The following is a 23,647-nucleotide window of genomic DNA, read 5'->3' as shown; positions in this document are numbered from 1 at the left end:
GCGGGCGGATCACCTGAGATCAGGAGTTTGAGACTAGCCTGGCTAACATGGTGAAACCCCATCTCTACTAAAAACACAAAAAGTAGCCAGGCATGTTGGCACACACCTGTAGTCCCAGCTCCTCAGGAGGCTGAGGCAGGAGAATCGCTTGAACCTGGGAGGCAGAGGTTGCAGTGAGCTGAGATTACACTACTGCACTCCAGCCTGGGTAACAGAGCGAGACTCCATCTTGGAAAAAAAAAATACTATCTCTCTGAAGTACAGTTTGACAAGATATATCAGAAGCCCTTAAATAGTTTTATATCCTTTACTTCAATTTGAAATCTATGGGTTATTCCTAAAGAAACAGTTGTCTAGGTATATAAAGATTAATGTGCAAGAATGCAGCCTTGCTTATAAAAGTGAAATACAGGAAGCAACCCTAATATCCAGTATTTAGGGTTAGTTAAATAAGGTGTGGCCTATTCATATAATAGAATATTTTGAAGCTATTAAAATTATACTGTCCATTTTTAATTTGGGAAAAGTATGATATAGTATAAATATATGATATATGAATTTATTTGATATTTACAGTTAAATATTGGTGACTGTCTGCCAAAGAGAGTAATTTGTATTTCATCATTATGAAATTTGAGTCTTCCTTTCTTATAATTGAAAGATACTGGAACCATTTGTCTTTTGAGACTACTCCCAGTTTTTTTTTTTTTAAGCATATAAAATGATATTTGCCTCCCATTTGCTATGGCTGAAAAGCAATATCTAATTTATGTAAAAGTATCATTATACCATTAAAATATAAATTTAAAAGAAGACTGAGATACATTTCTATTTTGTACTACTTAATATTGTTATCTGGTCTTCTTGATTCTGGTTGTGGTATTAGGTTTCAGAATTTTCAGGAACTTTAAAATCTGGGGACTTCTACTAAGCTTTTACTGTCACAGCTCCCAGAAGGCTGCTCAGTCCCTCTGCTGACTAAATGTCTGGTTCTCCAGGGAATAAGCTGCAGCCTCATTCTCAGTGAGGGAGCAGATGGTCATTCTTCCCAGAAGCTAGAACCCTGACGAGCTCAGTCTTCTTCCGTAGGACCGTTCATGGCTGTGACCAGACCACTGTGAGGCAGAACACGTGGTTTTCCCCACCACATGTAGACAGATGGGCATCCGTGCGGCCTCCGCCCAGTCCTTCCTTGGCCAGGATCCCTCATTTTTGGGATTCAAGAGATCTTTTACTGAGAGGATTAGTGTCTTCCCTATCTGCCTGATGTCCCAGATTGGGGTCTTCTTTCAGACAAGTGTCCCAAGGGCATGTCCTCACTCAATGGATTATGTTCTCACATCCACATTGAGTTGGAGATCTGCCCCAATTCCAGATCTCAGTCTTGCCTATGGAAGCCTGATCGTCCACCACCTGCCGTGTTGAGGAATACTGGAAAATCCAGTGAGCAAGTTCACATTGGTACAGTTTGGGTTAGGAGACTATAAGGAAGAAGTGAACAAAAGGTAAGGAAGGAGGGTACTGGGACCAAAGGCTCCATCCCTGCGTCATATAGCTAATACATGAATATCAGAGTTGTTTCTTGAAACCGAAAGATGGCAAAAGGAAGATCAGGAGTGGAATCAGAAGTTGTAGAAAATTGGTCTTTTGGGGAATCTATTTGGTTATGTGAATGGTAATTCAACTCCTATTATCTTGGGAAGAATGTGCCTGGAATTACCAACCGCCATTGATTAATGAACATATCCATAAATAACTAATGAACTGGGAGCCAGGAGAAGGCATTAACGTAATGTGTTGTCATTGTTACCAGTGCAGAGTGGATATTGCAGGGCTCAGCACATTTGCCCTGTTGATGCCTCCATGATCATTCATTCATTCATTCATTCAGCCAGCCAGCCAACCCATCAATAATTATCTGCCATGAGGCAGACAAAGCAACTGAATCCTAGGGTTATAGTGGTGAACAAAATAGAGATATGCCCTCCTAACCTGAACTGCCTAGTCTGGAAAACAAACAATTAAAATGTGAGCTAAATGCTGTGGTAGGAGGTCAGGGACTATGTCCTGGAGCAAAGGACATTTGCACTGAGACCTGACACTTCAGGTCTTCAACTCCCTTGATGGGAGTTAGCCAGAAGGGGCTTAGAAATAGCAATTGATGGTTTAGTGACTGATTTTACAAATGATATTTGTTTCTTCTTTAAATTTCTTTCTAGGATGTTCACTTCTTCTCCACAATGAATGAGTGTCACTATGATAAGCACATGGACTTTTTTTATAATAGGAGCAACACTGATACTGTCGATGACTGGACAGGAACAAAGCTTGTGATTGTTTTGTGTGTGGGGTCGTTTTTCTGCCTGTTTATTTTTTTTTCTAATTCTCTGGTCATTGCGGCAGTGATCAAAAACAGAAAGTTTCATTTCCCCTTCTACTACCTGTTGGCTAATTTAGCTGCTGCAGATTTCTTCGCTGGAATTGCCTATGTATTCCTGATGTTTAACACAGGCCCAGTTTCAAAAACTTTGACTGTCAACCGCTGGTTTCTCCGCCAGGGGCTTCTGGACACTAGCTTGACTGCTTCCCTGACCAACTTGCTGGTTATTGCCGTGGAGAGGCACGTGTCAATCATGAGGATGCGGGTCCATAGCAACCTGACCAAAAAGAGGGTGACGCTGCTCATTTTGCTTGTCTGGGCCATCGCCATTTTTATGGGGTCGGTCCCCACACTGGGCTGGAATTGCCTCTGCAACATCTCTGCCTGCTCTTCCCTGGCTCCCATTTACAGCAGGAGTTACCTTGTTTTCTGGACAGTGTCCAACCTCATGGCCTTCTTCATCATGGTTGTGGTGTACCTGCGGATCTACATGTATGTCAAGAGGAAAACCAATGTCTTGTCTCCACATACAAGTGGGTCCATCAGCCGCCGGAGGACACCGGTGAAGCTAATGAAGACGGTGATGACTGTCTTAGGTGGGTAAGAAAAAGCCATCATTCCCATTCATTCAGCAAATCTTTACTGAGCATCTATGGTGTACCAGGCACTTACTAGGTAGTAAGAATGCAGCAGTGAACAAGAACGGACATAAATCGCCACCCACCTAGAGCTTACACTCTAATAAGGAAAGACAAAATAAGTATTCTAATGGGGATAAACAAAATAAGTAAAATAAGATGAGTCTCCTGTGGGAAAATGAATCAGGGAAGGAAGGAAAACTAAAGCAGGGAAGGGGGCTGAGGAGTGCTAAGCTAAGCAGGTATCATTTGTACTTTAAAAAAGTGTGGTGAGGGATGCCTGGAAGATGGCTTTTGAGCAGAAGTGTGAAGGCAGTCAGGGAGTGAACCATACTGGTGTCTGGGGAAGGGTGTTCCAGGTGGGAGAAGCTGTAGGCACAGGAGCCCTGACCAGCAAGAAAGCCACTGTGGCTGCAGGGATCAAGCAGGGGGAGTAGGAGATGAGATCAGGGAGCTGATGAGGTAGGGGGTGGACTACTCAGATAATGTAGGGTCACGTGGTTATAAGGACTTAAGCTTTTCATTTTTTTTCTTTTTTCTTTTTTTGCCAGAGCCTTACTCACTCTGTCACCCAGGCTGGAGTGCAGTGGCGCCATCTCAGCTCACTGCAACCTCTACCTCCCAGGTTCAAGCGATTCTCCTGCCTCAGCCTCCCAAGTAGCTGGGATTACAGGCAGTGCACCATCAGGCCCGGCTAATTTTTGTATTTTTAGTAGAGATGGGGTTTCTCCATGTTGGCTGGGCTGATCTCAAGTGAGATAAGAAGCTATGGGAAGGTTTTAAACAAGGGAGTGACATGATCTGACTTATATTTTAATGGTATCTCTCTGGCTACTGTTTTAAGAAACTGCTATAGTGAGGCAATAGCAAAAACAGGAAAATTGTTTAACCTACTTATGCCTGGTGTTCCATTATTGGAATGCTAAGCTTGTGGGAATTATTTATATCCTACTGCTCAAGGTCATTGCCAAGTTCTGATTTTTCACACAAAAAAATTTGCAACCTCTGGCATAAATGGGTTAATAGAGTATTTCAGTACTCGGAAGAGATCACCATTGCCAGATGGTAGTTGAAGGTGATGGTCAGATTCTGTTTTTTTGTTTTTTGTTTGAGATAGGGCCTGGCTCTGTCATCCAGGCTATAGTGCGGTGGCACGATCTCAGCTCACTGCAACCTCTGCTTCCTGGCCTCAAGTTATCCTTCTACCTCAGCCTCCCAAGTAGCTGGCAGAAGGTGATCCTTCTACCTCAGCCTCCCAAGTAGCTGGGATTGCAGGCCCGTGCCACCAGGCCCGGCTAATTTTTATAATTTTTGTAGAGACAGGGTTTCACCATGTTGCCCAGGCTAGTGTCGAACTCCTGAGCTCAAGCCATCTGCCTGCCTCAGCCTCCCACAGTGCTGGGATTACAGGTGTGAGCCACCACACCTGGCCAGATTCCGGATATATTTTAAAGGAGTTACTGATGGGTAAGGTAGAAGGGAAGATGAGAGGTGGAGAAGAAGATGAGGAATGTCATTAACCAAGATGAGGAAGACTGATGAGGAAGAGGTTTTGGGGGAAGATCAGGAGTTTGGTTTTGGACAAGCTAAATTTAGGAACTTATTAGACATCCAAGGGCTGTGGCAATTTTATTGAGTGGACAGTTGGATATATGACTCAGGAATTCAAGATTTAGGTCTGGGCTGGAGATGTACATTTGAGAGTCCTGGGGGGAAAGTGGTATTTTAAATCACAGGATTGCATGAGCTCACCGTGAACGTGAATGTGGATATGAAGGAGAGGAGGACCAAGGATGGAGCCACAGGGCAGGCCCTCCAGTGTAAGGAGGTCAGAGGTAAGGGGCAGCCAGCAAAGGAGCCCTAGAAGAGGTGGAAAACCCAGGAGACTCTGGGGAACTAGAAGCAAGAGAAGAAGGCAGTCGAGGAGAGGAAGCATTAGCAGTGTACTAACACTGAGTGTACCCCTGAGAGGTAGCGTAAGACCAGGTGTTGCTGGCCTTACTAAAGTGGTGGACTTGTGCTGATCTTGAGATCGTCAAATTTGGTATAGCCAAGAGCCTGATTGGAGTAAAATTAAGAAAGAAAGAAAGAGCCTGGGCAGCATGGTGAAACCCCATCTCTGCAAAAAATACTAAAATTAGCTGGCCATGGTGGTGCGTGCCTGTAGTCCCAGCTACTCGGTGGCTGAGGTGGGAGAATCGCTTGAACCTGGGAGGCTGAGGTTGAATGAGCTGTAATCGCACCATTGCACTCCAACCTGAACAACAGAGCAACAGCCTGTCTTAAGAAACAAAAACAAAACCGAAAAAAGAAAAGAAAAAAAAAGGGAGGCGAGAAAGGCTGTGAGCCCTGTACCAAGAAGACATGTGGTTTCGTAGAATTTTCCCTTTGTTTTATTTTTTCTGAAGTAGGGGGCCTATTGCCCCACCTCCCCAGTTCTGATTCTGGGTTACAGGTAGAATTTGTAATGCACGGGCAAGCAAGAACTTCTGTGGTTTCACAGACCTTTTCTTATAAGGCATAGAGGGCATTTCTCACTGTGTGTGTGGCTGCGGCAATGGGGACTGTTGCTGAGAGAGGTTTGGGAGTACATTTCTGTCTCTACTCCTTATGAGAAGGAATTATAAAATGAATTATCAGGTAGCAGTTCGTAGTGGAGGATACAGAGTGTGTGTGGTGTGGTATATAAACCTTCACAGTGCCTCTAGGTCCTGAAACTGCTGGTAAGATTTGGAGGTCAGCAGACACAGAGTGTGATTGTTAAAATAATTTCAAACTGAGGATTTATTAACAAATATTTATATAGTGCTTAATATGTGCCCTGCATTGTCCTAAGTGGTTTTACAAACATTAACTTATTTAATTCTCATGGAAACCCTGTGAGATAGGTACTACTATTATACCCGTTTACCAGATGGAGAAACTGAGAGTTGAAGCAGTGTGTCCAGTCTCTCAGCTGTTAACCAACTCACTGTGCAGCTGGCTTCCAGAGTTCACATGTTTACTACCATACTCTGTGGCTACTTTTGATTTATTTGGACTTCTTACTGCTCATCTTTTTGTCCTGTTTTCTGCTTTAACACCGTTGACACTTTGATAAGAAAATGGACAAGAACAAGAAAGAGAGGGTTCACATAATTCAGCATTTCCACTCGAGCTGGAGAAGATACTGATGTTTTTGATAAAGAACGGACTTTGGTATTTACAGATAGTATCAATGAACTGTGCTGCTGTCCCTGCTTAACTTGCAGGCATAATCATTTGCTTGGCTATGTGTCTTGAGAAATTACCTGCCTGCTTAAAGAGAAAACTTTCTTTTCTCATCATATTATAATATAGTACACAGCATGATAGAGACAAGGATTCCAAAACCCTAGGTGAAGAGAACAGGACCCTTTGTGATATAGTCATGGTTACTCGCTTCAGTTTTGTATGTAATTTTGTCTGCAACAGATATGGAAGGGGTTAAAAGAAAGGAGCTGGGAGGTTTTGGCAGGTGTGGTATTGGCTAAGAGAAAAACCAGAATCAACAATGAAATTTCCAAGTAGGATAAGAGAAGTCGTGTGAGATAAGACAACATTGGAGAATTGGTTAATGGAAGGAAGACAGTTTGGTGTCAAGGACCTCAGAAGTTCCTTAATGGTAAGACGGAGGAACCTGGTGGAAGACAGGAAGTTCAGGGACAAGGGAAATGAAACTCAAGAGCTAGGTGGTGTAAGGCTTAAGCCTTCTAGCTCCTGCTTTCTCTGGATAGCAGAAAGATTTGGGTTTTACCTCCAATTCTTTCATTTTCTACAAGGATGATCTACAGCACATCAGCTCATCTTTTCTTGGTTACATTCCCTCATCAGGTGGCATAGACCATCTTGAAGTTCTTTACAATTTACAAAATTCAGTTATCGTTGATAACAGTTAGTATCCAAAGGTGGGAATGAAAAGGGAGAGCGGAGGGAGAGAGAGGGAGAGAGAGAGATTGAGAGAGAGAATATGAATCTTGTGGGGCAACAGCAAACACAGTTCTGTGGATCCAAGCACAGAGCCTCTTTCCTTGACAGCAGTACCTACCACAGTATCTTTCTAGGGAGAAAGCCCCCAGTTCCCTATCTACTACATGTAAGAATTCAATTGCCTAAAACAAGCATCTTCCAAATGATAGTATATTAGAAAAATCAACAGTGCTGGCATTAACCATCATATAATCACTAGTTCTGATTATGTGGAGATGAATAGCTTAATACTCATGTCTTTAATAATTGCAGGATTTAAATGTCTTTATGATAAAATGTTAAACCTTTCCATTTATTCCTTGATATGTATTTTGTAGGAAAGGTTCATTTAAGATTAAATCCGTCCAGGTGTGGTGGCTCACGCCTGTAATCCCAGCAGTTTGGGAGGCCAAGGCAGGAGGATCACTTGAGGTCAGGAGTTTGAGACCATCCTGGCCAAAATGATGAAGCCCTGTCTCTACTGAAAATACAAAAATTTGCTGGGTGTATTGGTGGGCACCTGTAATTCTAGCTACTCAGGAGGCTGAGGCAGGAGAATTGGTTGAACCCAGGAGGCGGAGGTTGCAGTGAGCCGAGATGGCGACCCTGCACTCCAGCCTGGGTGACAGAGTAAGACTCTGTATCAAAATAAATAAATAAATAAATAATTATTAAATCCCAAAATTTCTTCTGAACACTCTTATTTTACGTATTAGAAAGTCAGTATCTAAGTACATTTTAACTGTCTGTTAAACAATGTCTAAGAGGCACATGGTTGCATGATTTCAGTGAGCTTAATCTTATTTCAGAAGAGGAAAGGGTGGATGGGGCTGTTGAATGTGGAGATGGCTTCTTAGTGGGCTCAGATGTAATCTGGAAGGATAGATGGGATTTGCATGGGCTGGAGGAAGAGATATTTTAAGAGGGAGAAGTGGTATACTCGGAAGTGTGATGGCGGAAACATTTAAAGCTTGTACATTACCATGAGGAGGTCCCCACAGAGCACAAATACTTTGTGGTGGCGCAGTGGAAAATAGCTCACCTGTGAACCACGAAGTTTAGTTGGCTATCCTCTTTGGAAGGAGAATAGATCAGATGACCTTTGTGTTCCTTTCCAGCTTTAGGATTTTGGTTGAACACAAAAGCTAACAGCATGGGGACTCAGACTCTTTCCTTGAGGGTAGTGGTGGTAGTAATGATGTGATGTGAGTTTTCAATCTGTGTGTGCATGATTGGAAAGGCATCTAGGCATCATGTTCTCGTTTCAGCAACCCTGAGGCAAAATGCTTGCTCACTTCTGGGTTAGAGTGTGTGATGGGGCCCTTTATGTGAAAAAAGTTGCTTATTGAATGTTCTCGTTGAAAAGACATTGGAGACATATGATCCTGCTTTCCAAAGAGCACCAAGGCCCTGCCTAAGAAAGGGTTTTGAAATCTTGTCAACAAGCCTAATCAGGTACAGCAACTAAACACACAAGAAACCCCACATGGAAACGTCTCATTTATTGTCAAACAACACACCATGTGAACTGTGCACACAGAAATGTGTTGTTGTTTCCAGAAAATGGGCTGGACTTTCCTCTATTTTGCAGTGTCTTAAAATACAAGAGAAAAGAAAGAGTGAAGGGATTTGCAAACCATTCTTTTGAAGTCTTCCATGAACCTTCCTGTCTTTTAGTGATGTTTTTCAAACGTAAGTTTTGATACACTGATGAGATCGTAAGCAACATTTTAAAAATGACATAAAAAGAAGAGAAAATGTCAGAGTGTGTTGCTTTCAACAGGTATCAGTATTGTTTTATAACCTTTCTTTGTGTGCCTATGTGTGTGCTGGGTTGTGATGTAAAATGTATTTCCTATCATGAGTTATTGTCAAGAACGTTTGGAAAACCATGAGGGTGAAGGTTTCTTTTTCTGCCAGAAATCACTGAACTCTTTTAAAATATGAAACATTATCATTGTTAAGGGACTTAGAAAAGGGATTTAGGGCTTGGGGTAATTAAAACAGGGAGCTGGTTGTTTTTCTTCTCACTTCTTCCTCCCTCCTCTCCACTTAGAATGATGCTAAATCTTCCTCTTCTTCTCTTAGGGGAGAGAGGAAGAAGGCAAAGTAGCAGTAAGCAAAGAAACAATAGCTCAAGTTCTCATGCTAGGAGAAAATGGGTGAAAATTAAGTACCATAAAGAGCCTTGCTAGAGTACTAATAATAATCACACATGATGTTTCTGCAGTACTGTGTCTTTTTCAGTTTTAATACACTGTTCTCTTTGGTCTCGTGGAAATCCTGCCAAGCAAGTGGTTAAGGTATTATTATCCGATTTTCCTGCAACTCCCCTGGATGTATCCTATACTCAAGCTATAATGAATTATTTGTGCTTCCCCCATTTTGACTCTAAACCTTTGCAGATGTTGAGATACCTTTTCCCTAGTTCTGCCTGAGAAACTCCCATTCATCTTGAAAGACCTAACTCAAAGGTCTATCTTCTTTGAATCTCCCTTTGCCCTGTTGGAGTAAATCTGATTACTGCCTCCCTTGGGCCGCCTGTCAGTCTTGTCCATACAACAATCAATGTACTTAATTTTTACATGCCTTTATTTTGCACTAGAGTATATACCCTTCGAAGTCAGGGACTGTACCTTATTTATCTGTCTTCACATATCTAACAGCTAGTACTCTCAGCTAGCACCCTATCTGGCACACACTTGTTGAGATGTACTATAATGAATAAATGAGGAAATTGAGGCTGAGGGGAAAGTAAGTGGCTTTTCAAATGCTGAAGCTAAAAGCAGAACCCAGGTTTCCTCACTTCCATCTTGGCCTTAGATGGGCTCTGGCTGAGACATGCCTGTGAGGTAGACAAGGGCAGGGGAATAGGTGAGAATCATGTTCTTTATTTTTTTTTTCTGAGACAATCTCGCCCTGTCGCCCAGGCTGGAGTTTCAGTGGTATGGTCTCAGCTCACTGCAACCTCCGCCTCCTGGGTTCAAGTGATTCTTGTGCCTCAGCCTCCTGAATAGTTGGGATTATAGGCGTGTGGCACCATGCCCAGCTACTTTTCTTATGTTTTTAGTAGAGATAGGGTTTCACCATGTTGCCCAGGCTGGTCTCAAACTCCTGGCCTCAAGTGATCTGCCCACCTCGGCCTCCCAAAGTGCTGGGATTGCAGACGTGAGCCACCATGCCTGGCCCTTGTTTTATTTTATAATTTTGTAATATGAGAAGCCGAGGTCTCTGAAGGTTAAGTGATAGTATTATCTTGAGAAGGAGACAAGAAATGAGCATTTTTTGAATGCTTATGATGAGGTCAGCATGTTCCATGCTTTTAGGATTTTATTTCACTTAACCCTCATAACAACTCTATGCAGATCTGTTTTTAAGACAAGGAAATTCAAGTGGACTTAGTCTCTTGCCCACAGACCCATATTGATAAAATTATTAATAGTTAATATTCATTGTGGGGTATACATGGTTCTGAGTAATTTATATGTTTTATTTCATTTAGTATTCATGACAACCCTGAGGGAAGTTCTGTTATTACCAGATGAGGAAACCGAGGCCCGAAAAGGTTCAATGTCTTGCTCGAGGTTAGTAGCAGAGCTGAGATTCCAACCCCAGGAGATTGGCTCCATACTCTACTCTTCAGAGTCAGTTAATAGCCTCTTGGAAGTGAGGGACTGGAACGATGTGGACCCAAGTCATGAGGTTTATAACTTGTATCTCCCTTGGTTTCTATAAAGTTTATTTCTATAAAGTCACATGCTGTGTCAACATTTAGCTTGCCCTTGATCCAAATGTTTTGCAGCATGCTATTGACAGCTATGAAAACATCTCCTGGAAAATGACAGCTCTATAGTCTTCAAACTTTATGCTTATTAAAATCGTTGGTAAGAGTAGGGGCTTTGGAGTCGGGGGGAACTGGATTTAAATCCTAGCTTTGTCAATTCCAAGTTGTGTGACCTTGAGCAGTTCATCTAACCTGTCTGTGCCTTAGTTTTTTCATCTGTAAGAAAGGGATAATAGTATCTTTGGCGTGGTGAGGTTTTGAGGATTCAATGAGATAATGCACATAAAGCACCTAGCATAATGTTTGGTACATAGTAAGTACTAAGTAAGTATTAGCTATTCTTCGACCTTAGTTTGACTCTAAAGAGCCATACCCTGTATTCAAACAGAACGCCCTTTTATGTCCAGTTCTATCACCAAGTAACCTGGACACAGGGACTAGAAGCCTACTGTTGGTGCCATCATGATGGAAGATTTTATAAAATGGACAAGTAGCCAGGAGGAAGCTGACCGGGTGTGCTTTGCAGAGGCTGCCTTGACAGGTGGCAAATGGTACCAGCTCTGTTACTGGAGACCCAGGACAGTCTGAACACATGGTCACCACAGAACTGAAAAGCTCTGTGCTTGCATTGCTAGTCTGTATAAACCCCCCTCTCCCCCATGAAATTCTGTTAATGATTCCTGCCTCTGACAGATGATCTTTCCATTAATAATTCATTTCACTTTTGCAACATTTATGAATAAAACATTATAAATGAGACCCTGGCCACCAAGCATTAGCTTGACAAGAGTCCTGGGATACGGCACCAACATCTTGTGTATAGAGCTCTATGATAGGATGGTCCTCATAAGAAACTGTCCCCCTCTTGCTAACAAATCCTTCTAGAGTACCTAGTTCGTCAGCTGCTATTGTCACCTTTGCTAGGATTGGAAAGTTTGCCCTGTGACTGAAAAGACTTGAGACCAAAACACAGGCCTTTTGATACTGTTCATAAGCTGCATCAATGAACTGTCCTTACTCCATTAAAAGAGAGAGAGAGAGAGAGAGAGAAAGAAAACAGTACATTTGCCTAATTTCGTGAGGAATTCGGAAACATTTGTTTTCAGCTTCTGTGGCCTTGTAGTTGCTTCTGCAACACAGAAGCCTGCTTTCAGTGTTTACTGCCTGCATGCCTTAGTGATCAGATATCTGTTAACAAACAACAACAACAACAACAGTTAAAGCTTTGCCTTAAGAAATGCTGAGTGAAAAGAACAGATTGTTGGCACACAGGAGCTCTCTTGTTGCTGTGCAGAGAGTCATATCAGACGGAGAATGGTTCTTTTCAGAGTATCCAGGCACCAGTACTCAGTACATTGAGTCCAGGGGTGTTCGTACTTTTGTCTTGAAATAGCGAGTCCCAGGAGCACCTTTGTCACAGATGATTTTCCTGTGTGCTTCATGGTATTGCTACAGAGGCCTGTGGGAGGGAGGCATTTGCTTTCAGGGCAGGCTGTCAATCGGTGGGTGCAAAAATGCAGTTGCCACTCAGTTGCAGACCCTACGCTGCTGTTTGACACATCCCCTCTTGTTCTGAGGGGGAATATGGGGACTGAGACGACCTCAGTGTCTGCTGCTAGAAGGAAGACAGCTTCAAATGAAAAAAGAAAATCCCTCATATGGCGCTCCATCCCACTTGTTCAAATGCCATCTTGACACCTCTTCCAACACCACATTTCCAGGAGTCTGTCTTCTTTCTTCTGTCTCTGCCATATGTAGCCATTTGTTACCTCAAGTCTGGCTCTTAGTTCTTTGTTTTCTGCCCATGCCACTGTTTCAGACACCTCCTTTTACAGTCAGTTCAGAAGTGCTTTTCTCAAATCAGTGTTCTTGTTTCCAATGTAACCACTGCCCTGTCTTCTTATTCTTCCATTTCCTCCTTCTTCAGAACTTCTGTCTGGCTTTTCTTCTTTTTAAAAACCTGAAACCTTCCTCTTAAGCTGAAACAAACCATTATTGAATATTTTCTGAGTGCAAGCTACAGAAACATTTCTCAAATTTGACCTCTTTGAAAAGAAGGTTTGGGGAGAAGTTCCAGTACCCAACTACATCCAACCCTCCTGCCAACACCCAGCCTCCTGGAAGGTTTCATGTTTCAGAACTCAGGAACACCCTCTCTTAGGGCTTTGATTTCTGCCAAAGGAGAAATGTGGTCATCGTCTGTGACTCAGGCGTCACATCACCGGGCTAATTTACCATCTGGAATAGTATGGTGTGTGCTGGCCAATGGTAGAATTTTATCAAATTCCATGTTAACATTGTTTGTACTTTGAAAATTTCAGCTGGGGACTACTATGTTCAGTGTGTAGCTATGGCAAACATGTTGGGTGGGAATTGGGAGTAAAGGGTGTTTGCTGGAATTATGCCCTGTCATGGACCTAGAGATCAACACAGAAGCTGGGATAAGGGGTAAGGGAACCAAGAGTTATTGGCAGGGGTCATCTTCCCTCCTGCACTGACAGTTGTCCCTCCAGCCCAGCCACCTGCTCTCCCTCACCACCAGATTGTTGTTAACTCTGCAGAGTATGTGGTGGAAAGATCCCATTACTGCAAAGAATCAATATCTGCTGAGAGATTTGACCAAATTCACCTTGTAAGTTCCTGCAGCATTGTGGCTGCAGCTCTGGACCTTCTAGTTCCTGCTTCTCCTAGTGGGTCCCAACTTCTTGCGTTGGCAAAATATATCTGTCCTCAGATGCCTGAGTGACAGTGAACCACAACAGGGGTTGTTTGTTTTCATCAAGTCAGAGAATTTACTGCTCCGTGGTGAACCTATTTTATTCTTTATGTTTTTTCTGCATTTTATATTTTCTCATCGTAAACGTTTATTGACTACCTTCATAGGTTTTAGGCAGTGTACTAACTATGAGACATGGCCTCTACCCTGAAGGCACTGTGAATCTGTGCTTACTCTAGTGTTTTATGGTTGTCAGGAAATGACCAAGATTTATGAGCCAATGGTTGTGTCACATGAGAGATAGATGACATGGAGGTAGACCTGTTCTGTATGGCTTTTCCTGTGTATGACTAATAGAGAACCCTATTTCCAGGCTTATCTGAGGAAATGAGAAACTTACTCAGAAAAGATAACTGAAGACACAAAGAAATATACACAAGGGCCAAATGAGGGGGCCCACGCTGAAAAATGCTGTGGGCTTGGATGGTCCATGGAGGCTTCTTCAAGGAGGTACAATGTAAGCCTGATTTCAGTGTAACAGGTGGAGAGGCAAGGGCAAGGTATTGCAGATAGGAGGAAAGGCAGAGTGGGAGACAGGTATACATATGTCTAGGGAGGCCATGCCAGGGCCGTGGGTAGAAAGGAGAGACTGGGCAGACTGATTTCTGGAATAAGGAGTTTGTATAGTAATTCCATTCTAATTTGAGAGACATAATGGAGCCAGAGAATGGAAGGCCTTGGATCCTAGGGTTCTGTGGACTTCATTGTCAAATATCTAACAGAGACCAGGCAGATAACATGGGTATGTGAATTGGGTCTGGAGTGAATATAAGGAAATAGGGAGGGGTGGTGCCTGTGGCTAACTAGACAGATCATGCCCTGTGTAAAGACAATCAGTTTCATTTTTTGTTAAAAGACCATGCAGGACAAATTAAACAGGCCTGTGGCCACTCTTCAGCCCACAGCTGAACTACCTCATCTGGCAAAAAAGAGCCCATGTAGGATCTTGAGGGTTGAGAAGGTGGGAGTTGCAAAATGCAAAGCAGGGTTTTAGAAAGATGAGAGATGGGTTGGAGAGGGAGAGATCACTTAGGAGACAATAGGAGAGTCCCCAGGATCTGGGAATGGGAGGTAGCTCAGATGCTAGAGAGAGGCGGAGCTGGTCCATCATGGTGGATGCTGTAGGAAGGCATGTTTGTCAGCAGCAGCTAGAAGGCCCATCAGGGGCTGCAGGGGAGGAGAAGAGAAGCAGGCCAGTGGGATGTGAGCTTATGGAAATCTGGCAGGAGGCAGAGATAGAAGAAGCAGGAAGAGGGATCCATCATGGGAACTAAAATTCAGAGGCAGGGTCAGGCAAGAGCAAGACCTAATCAAACCTTGCCACTTTCCCCAAGGTCTTTAAGCTTTGCCCTCTCTCATTCCCCAGTTGACCTCCCGATCTTTGTTTTCTTCATCTGACATGAACTTCCTTAATTTCCCTCCCTTCATATCTCAGTCCACCTGCACAGGTCACATCCTTACCGTCCTGGCTTTTCACTAGGGCCTGTTCCTTCCAGCGAGGAGCTGGGGGAGCCACGAGCCTACTCTTGTCCTTCTTCTTGCTTTCCTATGAGCTTCATCATTCAAAAATGTAAGCCCTGACCTTAACTCCCCTTCTAACTACTGCTCTGTCTCTCCTTCCCTTCATTAGCAGACTTTTGTTCTTGTCTTTTTTTTTTTTCTTTTCTTATTTAGAGATGGGGTCTCCCTATGTTGCCCAGGCTGGTCTCAAACTCCTGGGCTCATGCGATTCTTCCGCCTCAGTCTCCCGAAGTACTGGGATTATAGGCACAAGCCAATGTGCCCAGCCAATTTTTTTACTCTTATTTATTCTCTTTTCTTAATACTTCAAACCATAGTAAGCTAGCTTCTTCCTATAATATTCTAATATGACTGTGTTTGATTAAGCCACTATTGTCTTCCTAGTTGCCAAATTTAATGATCTACCTTGACCTTCCTGTTATGCGCCTGCTTGCTTCATGCTCGCTTTGATGGTATCTTCCTCTTTCTGTTCCTTCTCTGCTGCTTGTGCAGTGTCTCCCATTTCTGACCACCTCTGAAATGCCCTTTGTTCCTTCTCCTTTGGGTCCCCAAGTTCTTTCCAGGTGATTTTACTCCCACAGCTTGAACCAACCCCTCCATGTGAACGTCTCTCAGAGTAGCCTCTCTATCCTCAGCCTCTCAGGAGATCCCAATCTGTTTCCAGCTGCTTTCAGGTGCACACCTGGATGTCCTGGAGGCACCACAAGCTTCAGCTGCCCTGCAGACCTGCTCTACCTGTTATATAGGATCTCTGCAATGGGTTCCATCTGCCTTGCCTTCCAAGCTGGAAAGCTTGGTAGTACCATCTCTCTCACCACCTATAACCAATTAATCACCAAATCTAAAATTAGTCACCAAATCATCCGGGCATGGTGGCTCATGCCTGTAATACCAGCACTTTGGGAGGCTGAGGCGGGCAGATCATGAGATCAAGAGATTGAGTCCATCCTGACCAACATGGTGAAACCCCGTCTCTACTAAAAATACAAAAATTAGCTGGGTGTGGCGGTGCACGCTTGTAGTCCCGACTACTCGGGAGGCTGAGGCAAGGAGAATCTCTTGGGCCTGGGAGGCAGAGGTTGCAGTGAGCTGGGATCGCGCCACTGCACTCCAGCCTGGTGACAGAGCAAGACCCCATCTCAAAAAAAAAAAAAAAAAAAAAAAAATTAGTCACCAAATTTACCTCAGTGGTGTCTCAGATCCTACTACATGCCTTTAGACCAAGACTTGCTCTGTGTTGCTAACGGTCATCTCCGTCTGGATTCCCTCCTCCGGCATTTTCTTGCTCCAGGCCTTCCCCAACCACCAGCTGAGGCATTTTCCTAAAAAGCACAGTTAGCTCTGATCTTTTCTTGTCTATTCTTGCAAACTGGAAAAAGCCCAAATTAGTTGGGATTACAAGGCTGCTTTCCCAGTCCTATTCCCAGCCTCCTTTTCCATGCACTCCCCCCACACAGCCCCTGCATCTGTCATGAGAAGCTTCTCACTGTCCTGCACATGTGCAGTGACTGCCTCAGTCTCCTGGAAGTTTTCTGTAGCATGGCAAACTCCTGTCCATCTTTCAAGATCCAACTCAAGAGTCTGCCTTCTCTATATTTTCTCTGACTCCCCAAGGCAGAGTTAATTATCCAGTGCTTCTGTAGTATACTATTTATATATTAAAAGAATTAACTCATAAAAGTAACCCACTCTATTAAAATATATTTGCTAAGTGCCTCTCTTACCAGACTGTGAGCTTCTCAGGGACAGGACTGTGTGCATGTGTGTTTTCACTTGTGCAGTACCTGGCACACAGTAGGCACTCAGTAAATGTTTATATAATAAGCCAACAAACATGCTTATTGGGTGGGAGCTGGGGTGGGAACTGGCAGTTAGTGGAGGGTCTGGTCACAAGAACAAAGGTTAAGAGGGACTGGGAAGGAGAATGTGGAAGAGAATCGACATTTATGAAGCACTTTGAATTGTCAGGCATTTTTATGTATAATTGTCTCATTTCTAATAACAGCTCGTTTGTAATAACAGCCCTATGAAGAAAAAAGGGATTTTAAAAAATTGATCACCACTTTGTGCTGGGCATTTATATACACTCTGTTTAATCCTCTTGGAAGGTGTTGCTGCCATTATTTTAAATATGAGGAAATGGAAGCTCAGAGAGATGGAAACCTGCCCCGGGTCATATATCAAGGTGCGGTGAAGGCTCCCCCTGCCCCAGGGCATACCCTCCTCACAGTGCTGGGAGCCACCATCCCTGCAGCCCACAGCGGGTGGGAGAGGCAGCCTCGGTGACAGTGGTTCTGGGCTGGTCCACCCAGACTGACTCAGCCTGGGTCCTTGTGCTGATCATAACTACAGGGACTGGTTCTGCATTGCCTGGGACCCCTCTTACTAACTGTGCATCAGCCATGAATTGTTTCCTGGAATGGAGGCCTCCTGTGTCCTGGTTCTCTCCAGTGGTTATCTTGGCCTGAGCTGGGGGAATCTGTGATACTGAGTTAGCCTGGGTCTGGAATTGACTTTTGTGAGCGATCCAAAGGCATGAAAGATTTCTTTGGTTAGGGTTGGGACTAGAGGTTGGGGGATCTCCAGAGTCCCTGGTGATTGTTAGTTTTGTTTCTTTTTTCCCTTTCAAGGCAACATCTGGCTCTGTCACCCAGGCTGGAGTGCAGTAGCGTGATCTTGGATCACTGCAACCTTTGCCCACACCAGGTTCAAACGATCCTCCCACCTCAGCCTCCTGAGCAGATGGGAGTACAGGCGCACGCCACCATGTCCAGCTATGTTTTTTTTTTTTTTTTGTCTTTTTTTTTTTTTTGTAGAGACAGGGTTTCACCATGTTGTCCAGGCTGGTCTCAGTCTCCTGGTCTCAAGTGATTCTCCTGCATTAGCCTCCCAAAGTGCTGGGATACACTTTGAGTGAGCCACTGCGTCTGGCTTGTTTGTTAGTCTTTAACTCTCTCCTTTGCATGGTGGCTGGTTACATAGGAGGGGGTTCCATCAGGACTGCTGACAGCCTGCTACATAATTTGTGGGTCTTTTGTTCAAAAGACAGGGGAGATGTGCCACTGAAGGTACTAAAATATAAAGCTCTCTCCCTTCTTCCGCCTGTCTCCTCTGCTCACCCTCATGCTCCTCTGGCTCCCTTACAAAATACAAGTTCAAAGAGAAAATTGTTGAAGATTTCAAGAGCGTGACAGCAGAGCTGTCAACCAAGTGCAGGTCCTTCTGAGCACAGACCTGCGTGATCACACAGGGCCGCCCATCCGAGAGGCCGGCCCTGGAATGCTTGGCCTTAACTAGCCTAGGACCAACCCTACTGTGATCCAGGGAACTTCAGGAGACTTAGGTGTCATTAAATTAGCTCTCCTGGGATCATGAGGGTTAGAGGATTAGCTGTGTACCTTGCCTCTGATCAGCCTCCTTGGTTTTGAGAAGTATTTGCCTTGAGGCCTCTTTGTCTTTTCTGGGGCTGGTATCTTTCCCCAGGGTGAGACTCCTTATCACCAGCCTCAAGCACTGGCAGAAGGGACACTGGTGCTATGTGGCAGAGACCTTCTTCCAGTTATCTGAGCAACTGGTGAGTCTCAGGGACTTCCCTTAGAGTTTCTACATTACTGGGCTTTCAGAACTGGACTCACCAATGAGTCAGGGAGACAGTGTTCCTGCTGTCTATCTGTGCTGAGTCTGCCTATCTGGGCCCTTGACAAGGCTTATGATATAAGTGTTGTGTCCAGAACAGTCTTCCTCATGACTCAGTTTACAGCCTCAGAATCCTATAAATGGGCCCCAGACCAAAGGACTTTTCCTTCTTCCTTTCTTTCCTTTCTTTCCTTCCTTTCCTTCCTTTCCTTCCTTTCCTTCCTTTCCTTCCTTCCTTCCTTTCCTTCCTTCCTTTCTTCCTTTCTTTCTTCTTCTTTCTTTCTTTCTTTTCTTTCTTTCTTTCTTTCTTTCTTTCTTTCTTTCTTTTCTTTTCTTTCTTTCTTCTTCTTCTTTCTTTCTTTCTTTCTTTCTTCTTTCTTTCTTTCTTCTTTCTTTCTTTCTTTCTTTCTTTCTTTCTTTCTTTCTCTTTCTTTTTTGAGATAAGTCTCCCTCTGTCACCAGGCTAGAGTGCAGTGTCGCAATCTTGGCTCACTGCAACCTCTGCCTCCCAGGTTCAAGCGATTCTCCTGCCTCAGCCTGCCGAGTAGCTGGAACTACAGGCACATGCCACCACGCCCAGCTAATTTTTGGATTTTTAGTAGAGACGAGGTTTCACCATTTTGGCCAGGTTGGTCTTGATCTCTTGACCTCGTGGTCCGCCCGCCTTGGCCTCCCAAAGTGCAGGGATTACACGCGTGAGCCACCGTGCCCAGCCAGAACTTTTTATACCAGTTAAATAACTCTTCCCTTGGAAGGTCAGTGTTTTCCTCCCCAGGATATGTTCCAAGCTTCTTGGTTCTAGGGCGTGTTACAATTAGGCCTGATGTTCTATTGAGGGTTCTCTAGACATTGTACTGTTCTGTTGAAGGATGCTCCAGAGACATCATACTGAGTTTACTTCTGAGGGTCCATATGTTGCAAAACATGTAGCAGAGTTCCTAGGATCTGCGTGACTGCTTAGACATCCCTCTGTGACTCCTGACATGTGGCAAACTTACAAATGCTGTGTCAGAGTGGAGCTCTGTGCTTTCTGCTGGGACTGGAAGAACTAGTGAAGATGCTAAGGTGACACAGCAGACCCAGGTTGTTCTGGAGGCTCTACCTGAGTCTGCATGCAGCTTAGAAACTAAAACCATATATTCTCAGTTGCATGGAGTAAACTCTCAGAAGGACATAGAGATTGTCTTACAAGAGGTTAATGCCCATTTATGGGGTGATAACTGGACCCTTCTTCATTTGTTCCAACTTGGAAAGGAAATGTTGTGTCTCTGGTCTAAGGCAACTTGCAGCTCAGGGAGGGTAGCTTTTGGGTGAGCCTGGAGAATATTTTGGGTTCTTGACTCTTGGCCTCTGCATGACAGGGATCACACAGGGCTTCCTGGCTCAGGGAGGCTCTCTAAATGTGGTCCACAGGGACAGTGCCAAGAACCAGCCGCTGGATTCTGTACTTCTGTCATTTGGGAGGGAAAGTGGGCAGCCTCAGGGCCCAGCAGGGGCATTCTGGGGTTCTTAAGTCGAAGGCTTTCTTGGCGGGACCTGCATTTAAGGTGAAGGAAGCCATATAAGATGGTGGCTGGCCATATCCAGATGGACAACACTAGTCCCTTCCAGCAGCCACTGTCTGAGCTCTGCAGTGGGTGGAAGGCTCAGGTGACTGGCAGGCTGTGGCCAGGCTTGTTGGACAATTCAGTAGAGGGAAGAAACTGGCTAGATCTGAGTAGACTCACAAAGGCCCATGCCTGCTGTTCAATGCGGTGTTAAGGGAGTGCTGCAGACAGACCAGTGTTTAGTGGCAGCTCCTAGATGACAGGGCAAAACTGTAGTTCCCACAGAAACATGGGCCCTAGAATAGTGCCCAGGAGCCACCAAGGAAGGGGTGGGACCTCGGCAGGAGATTCGGGGACCACAGATGCTACTTCCTTTAACTAAAATCAGGTGCTTAAATGCACTTTGGGCTCTGTAGTTGGAAGTCAGGGTCAGAGAAACCTGGCAGCAGTTAATGAGGTCTGACCATGGATGGGGGCCAGGTTGGGAATCAGGAAAGGTAGATGCATCCGCTGGAGTGATGGTAAGTCTCTGAAAGACTGACAGGAGTTGAGGAAGACTCTGGCATCAGCAGAGCTAGAGTACCAGTCAGGCTACCCTGGAGACCCCAAGTAGTGGAGCTAGGATATAAAGCAGACGCCCAGGTCCCAATTAGCAAGCACAGCTGAGGACTGGGGGTCTTCATATTCCCTGATAGGAAATGGACTTGCTTCCTGGGCCTGTTGATGGACTCCAACTGGCTGCAGGCACTTGGGTTTGGAAGTTTGCCAAAACAGGGCTGGCCCAGACAATTCTTCATAGAAATGTGGGTTTCAGGAGGTGGTGTGGTGCTTTGTATCAACATCACCAGGGCAACGTGCCCAGCGTATGCATGAGCTCTCCCTCCACTCCCACACACACATGCTGGTTTCTAATCCAGTGATCCACTAGTACAGCCCTGACATCCCTGTTTTGAAGAAACTACTGAGGTATTCTAAAGGCCCTTACCCCAGGCACAAACCTTTCAGAAGCAAGTTACTGTGAAAGCAGTGAGAAAACAAAAGGAAGAATGGATTTAAAATACATTAAAATGATAGAAGCTTCAGGAGGTGGTGACACATTGAGGCTGAGGGGAGTAGCAAAAGGATGAATCCAGCTTCAGAGCTTTAAATTTGAATGACTAAAAGAACAAAGAAGATGGGGTAGAAATGGAGGAAACTCAGTGAAATAGAGAAGTCTAAAGTGGAATCTCTGATATTGCCAGGGAATATAAGATATAATTTTTTGTAAAACCTTTGGAAAATACCTCATACCCTCCCATTTCTAGGAGGATAAACTACAGGGTAGCCCCCTCCAAAATTTCCAGATAGCAAATTAAAACTCTTGTAGGACCTATTTAAAAAATACATTTCTTCTCTTCTGCTTGTATGTCATAAAAAGACTACAATTTTTTGTCATTGTCTTGTTCTTCTAGTTATTAGAAATAAACTATTTTATTAGGTTGAAATTAGCCAGTTTGAATTTGGATGAGATCTCATTTGCTCTGACACAAATAACCCCTTTGTGGGTAATGAAAACAATTTAATGGTGTGGTCTGAAGGAGAAAACAATATTACTCAAGCTATTAACACCAGGAGACTTCTCACTGACCTCTTACAGTGACCTGCAAACTCTGCTTCCAGTATTACTGCACTCTTGAGGAAGCATGGAATGAAGTTTTGCCCAAAAATGTTTTAGAGAATGCTTCATGTGGAAAGTCATAAAGCAGAGAAATATAAGCAGCTATAAATGAGAGGGGAAAAGGGACTTGTAAAATTAGCCTGATGACAAGGTTTACTAGTTTCAAGCAGAATGTCACCAATCTGAATTGGGCACAGGAGCCTATCACTATAGCATCATGAAAATAAAAAATTGTATTATTGTGTTTTGAGACTCTCTAATAAGACTGGAACTTTCAAGGAAACACAAATTAGAGCATTTCCAACTTTAATTGGAGCAGTGTGATTCGTAGTTCTCTACTATCCCTTTATGTAGCTGAAACATCTTTAAAATGGCTTTTTTAACGTGAGAATTTGTCTGGAAAGTCTTTTTGACATATTTTATGATGAATGAACTTACAATCTTGAATTTGTTTGTTTTCTTACTGGACCTGTGGTACTGGAAAATTGATTGTATTTTGTAATATGAGATCAAAATGTACTTACTTGAAGCTGAGGGAATTGGAGCCTACCCACCTTATTTAGAAATGAGCCCTCTTATATGAAGCTTTGGTAAGAGTAATGACTTCGGATTGTGGCTGTGTGGAATTGGTAGAACGTGTCCTGTCGCTGTGTTTGTATACCTTGTTTGTGTATATTGCTAGTATTCCTGTAACAAGCAAACTCACAGAAACCTCCCAGTGGATAAAGTATCCTTTTCACAGCTTGGTGAATTCACTTGCCCCTACTTTTTTCTAAAAATCTCATTTTTCCCCAAGTAAACACATGTTGAGTTTATCAAAGCCTAAATTTTATTTTCTTTTTATAAAACCTTGAAGATATATTCTGGAGAGGTTTTCCTAAACTGTTCTGATTTCTAGTTTGGAGTGCATAAAAAGGTTTGAGCATAATTAAAAAGATTAATTGGTTTTGGTAATGATGGACCAACACAGTGCAGAATAAGAAACACAATTTTTTCACTGTACTTTTATCTTCTTTTCTAGTTCAAAAGGTGCTTATTACTGCTCCTGACTATAATCCTAGTCCCTTTCATGTTTGACAGATTTATAGTTTACAGGGCGTTTATACCTACCTGCTCTCTGAGTAGTGTGGGAGATGGAAGCGAAATGAAGTGTGGGATAAAGTTTGAGTGTTTGATTCTAGTTCTGCTTTCCAAGTAAGAAATTCAATTTCTCTACACCTCAGTTTCCTCATCTGTAAAAGTCATAACACAAATCCCTCCTAGAGTATATTGTGAGTCAATGAAATACAGGTAGAATGCTAACAAGAAGCTTAAACAATGTATATAATGGCCACTTGGAATTAATTTAGTGATTTAAAAACGCTTTTCAGTGTTCTTCCCATTGATTTGATTTAGCCATCCAATAACCCTAAGCAGTAGAAGGAAAAGCATTTTTAGCTTCATTTTATGGATCAGGAATAAATAAAGCCTGGAGAAGTTACCAGATTTGTTAATGTGAACATTGGGCCCAGAGCTCAGAATTTAAATAGTTTTATAAATATTGACGTACTTTGGCACCAGAATTTAAATGAAGTTTAAAAATCTTAATTGTTTTTGTTATTGTGGATGTAATTTGCTTGTTTCTAAAATGTACACATTGTAGAATATATGATTTAGAAAGTGGAAGTCCCCCTTAGTTCTCTCTTTAGAGATTTTAGAACCACTGTTAACAGGTTAATATG

General features: G+C 43.5%; 1 protein-coding gene across 2 annotated transcripts in view; it reads left to right on the top strand.

Annotated features, from left to right (window-relative positions):
* The window catches only part of LPAR3 (lysophosphatidic acid receptor 3), an 83,516-nt gene that overhangs the window by 26,764 nt on the left and 33,105 nt on the right, over nucleotides 1-23,647 (top strand). For both annotated transcript variants that reach the window (XM_033225443.1, XM_033225442.1), the window contains exon 2: nucleotides 2,220-2,976. In XM_033225443.1, coding sequence (XP_033081334.1) covers nucleotides 2,241-2,976 — 736 coding nt within the window. In that variant the 5' untranslated portion in view covers nucleotides 2,220-2,240. The remainder of the gene's footprint in view (nucleotides 1-2,219; nucleotides 2,977-23,647) is intronic.

Source organism: Trachypithecus francoisi, unplaced genomic scaffold, assembly GCF_009764315.1.
Source record: "Trachypithecus francoisi isolate TF-2019V2 unplaced genomic scaffold, Tfra_2.0 Lachesis_group12, whole genome shotgun sequence".
NCBI lineage: Eukaryota > Metazoa > Chordata > Mammalia > Primates > Cercopithecidae > Trachypithecus > Trachypithecus francoisi.
Note: the sequence above shows the minus strand (reverse complement) of the source record. Positions and strands in the feature narration are given on the sequence as shown.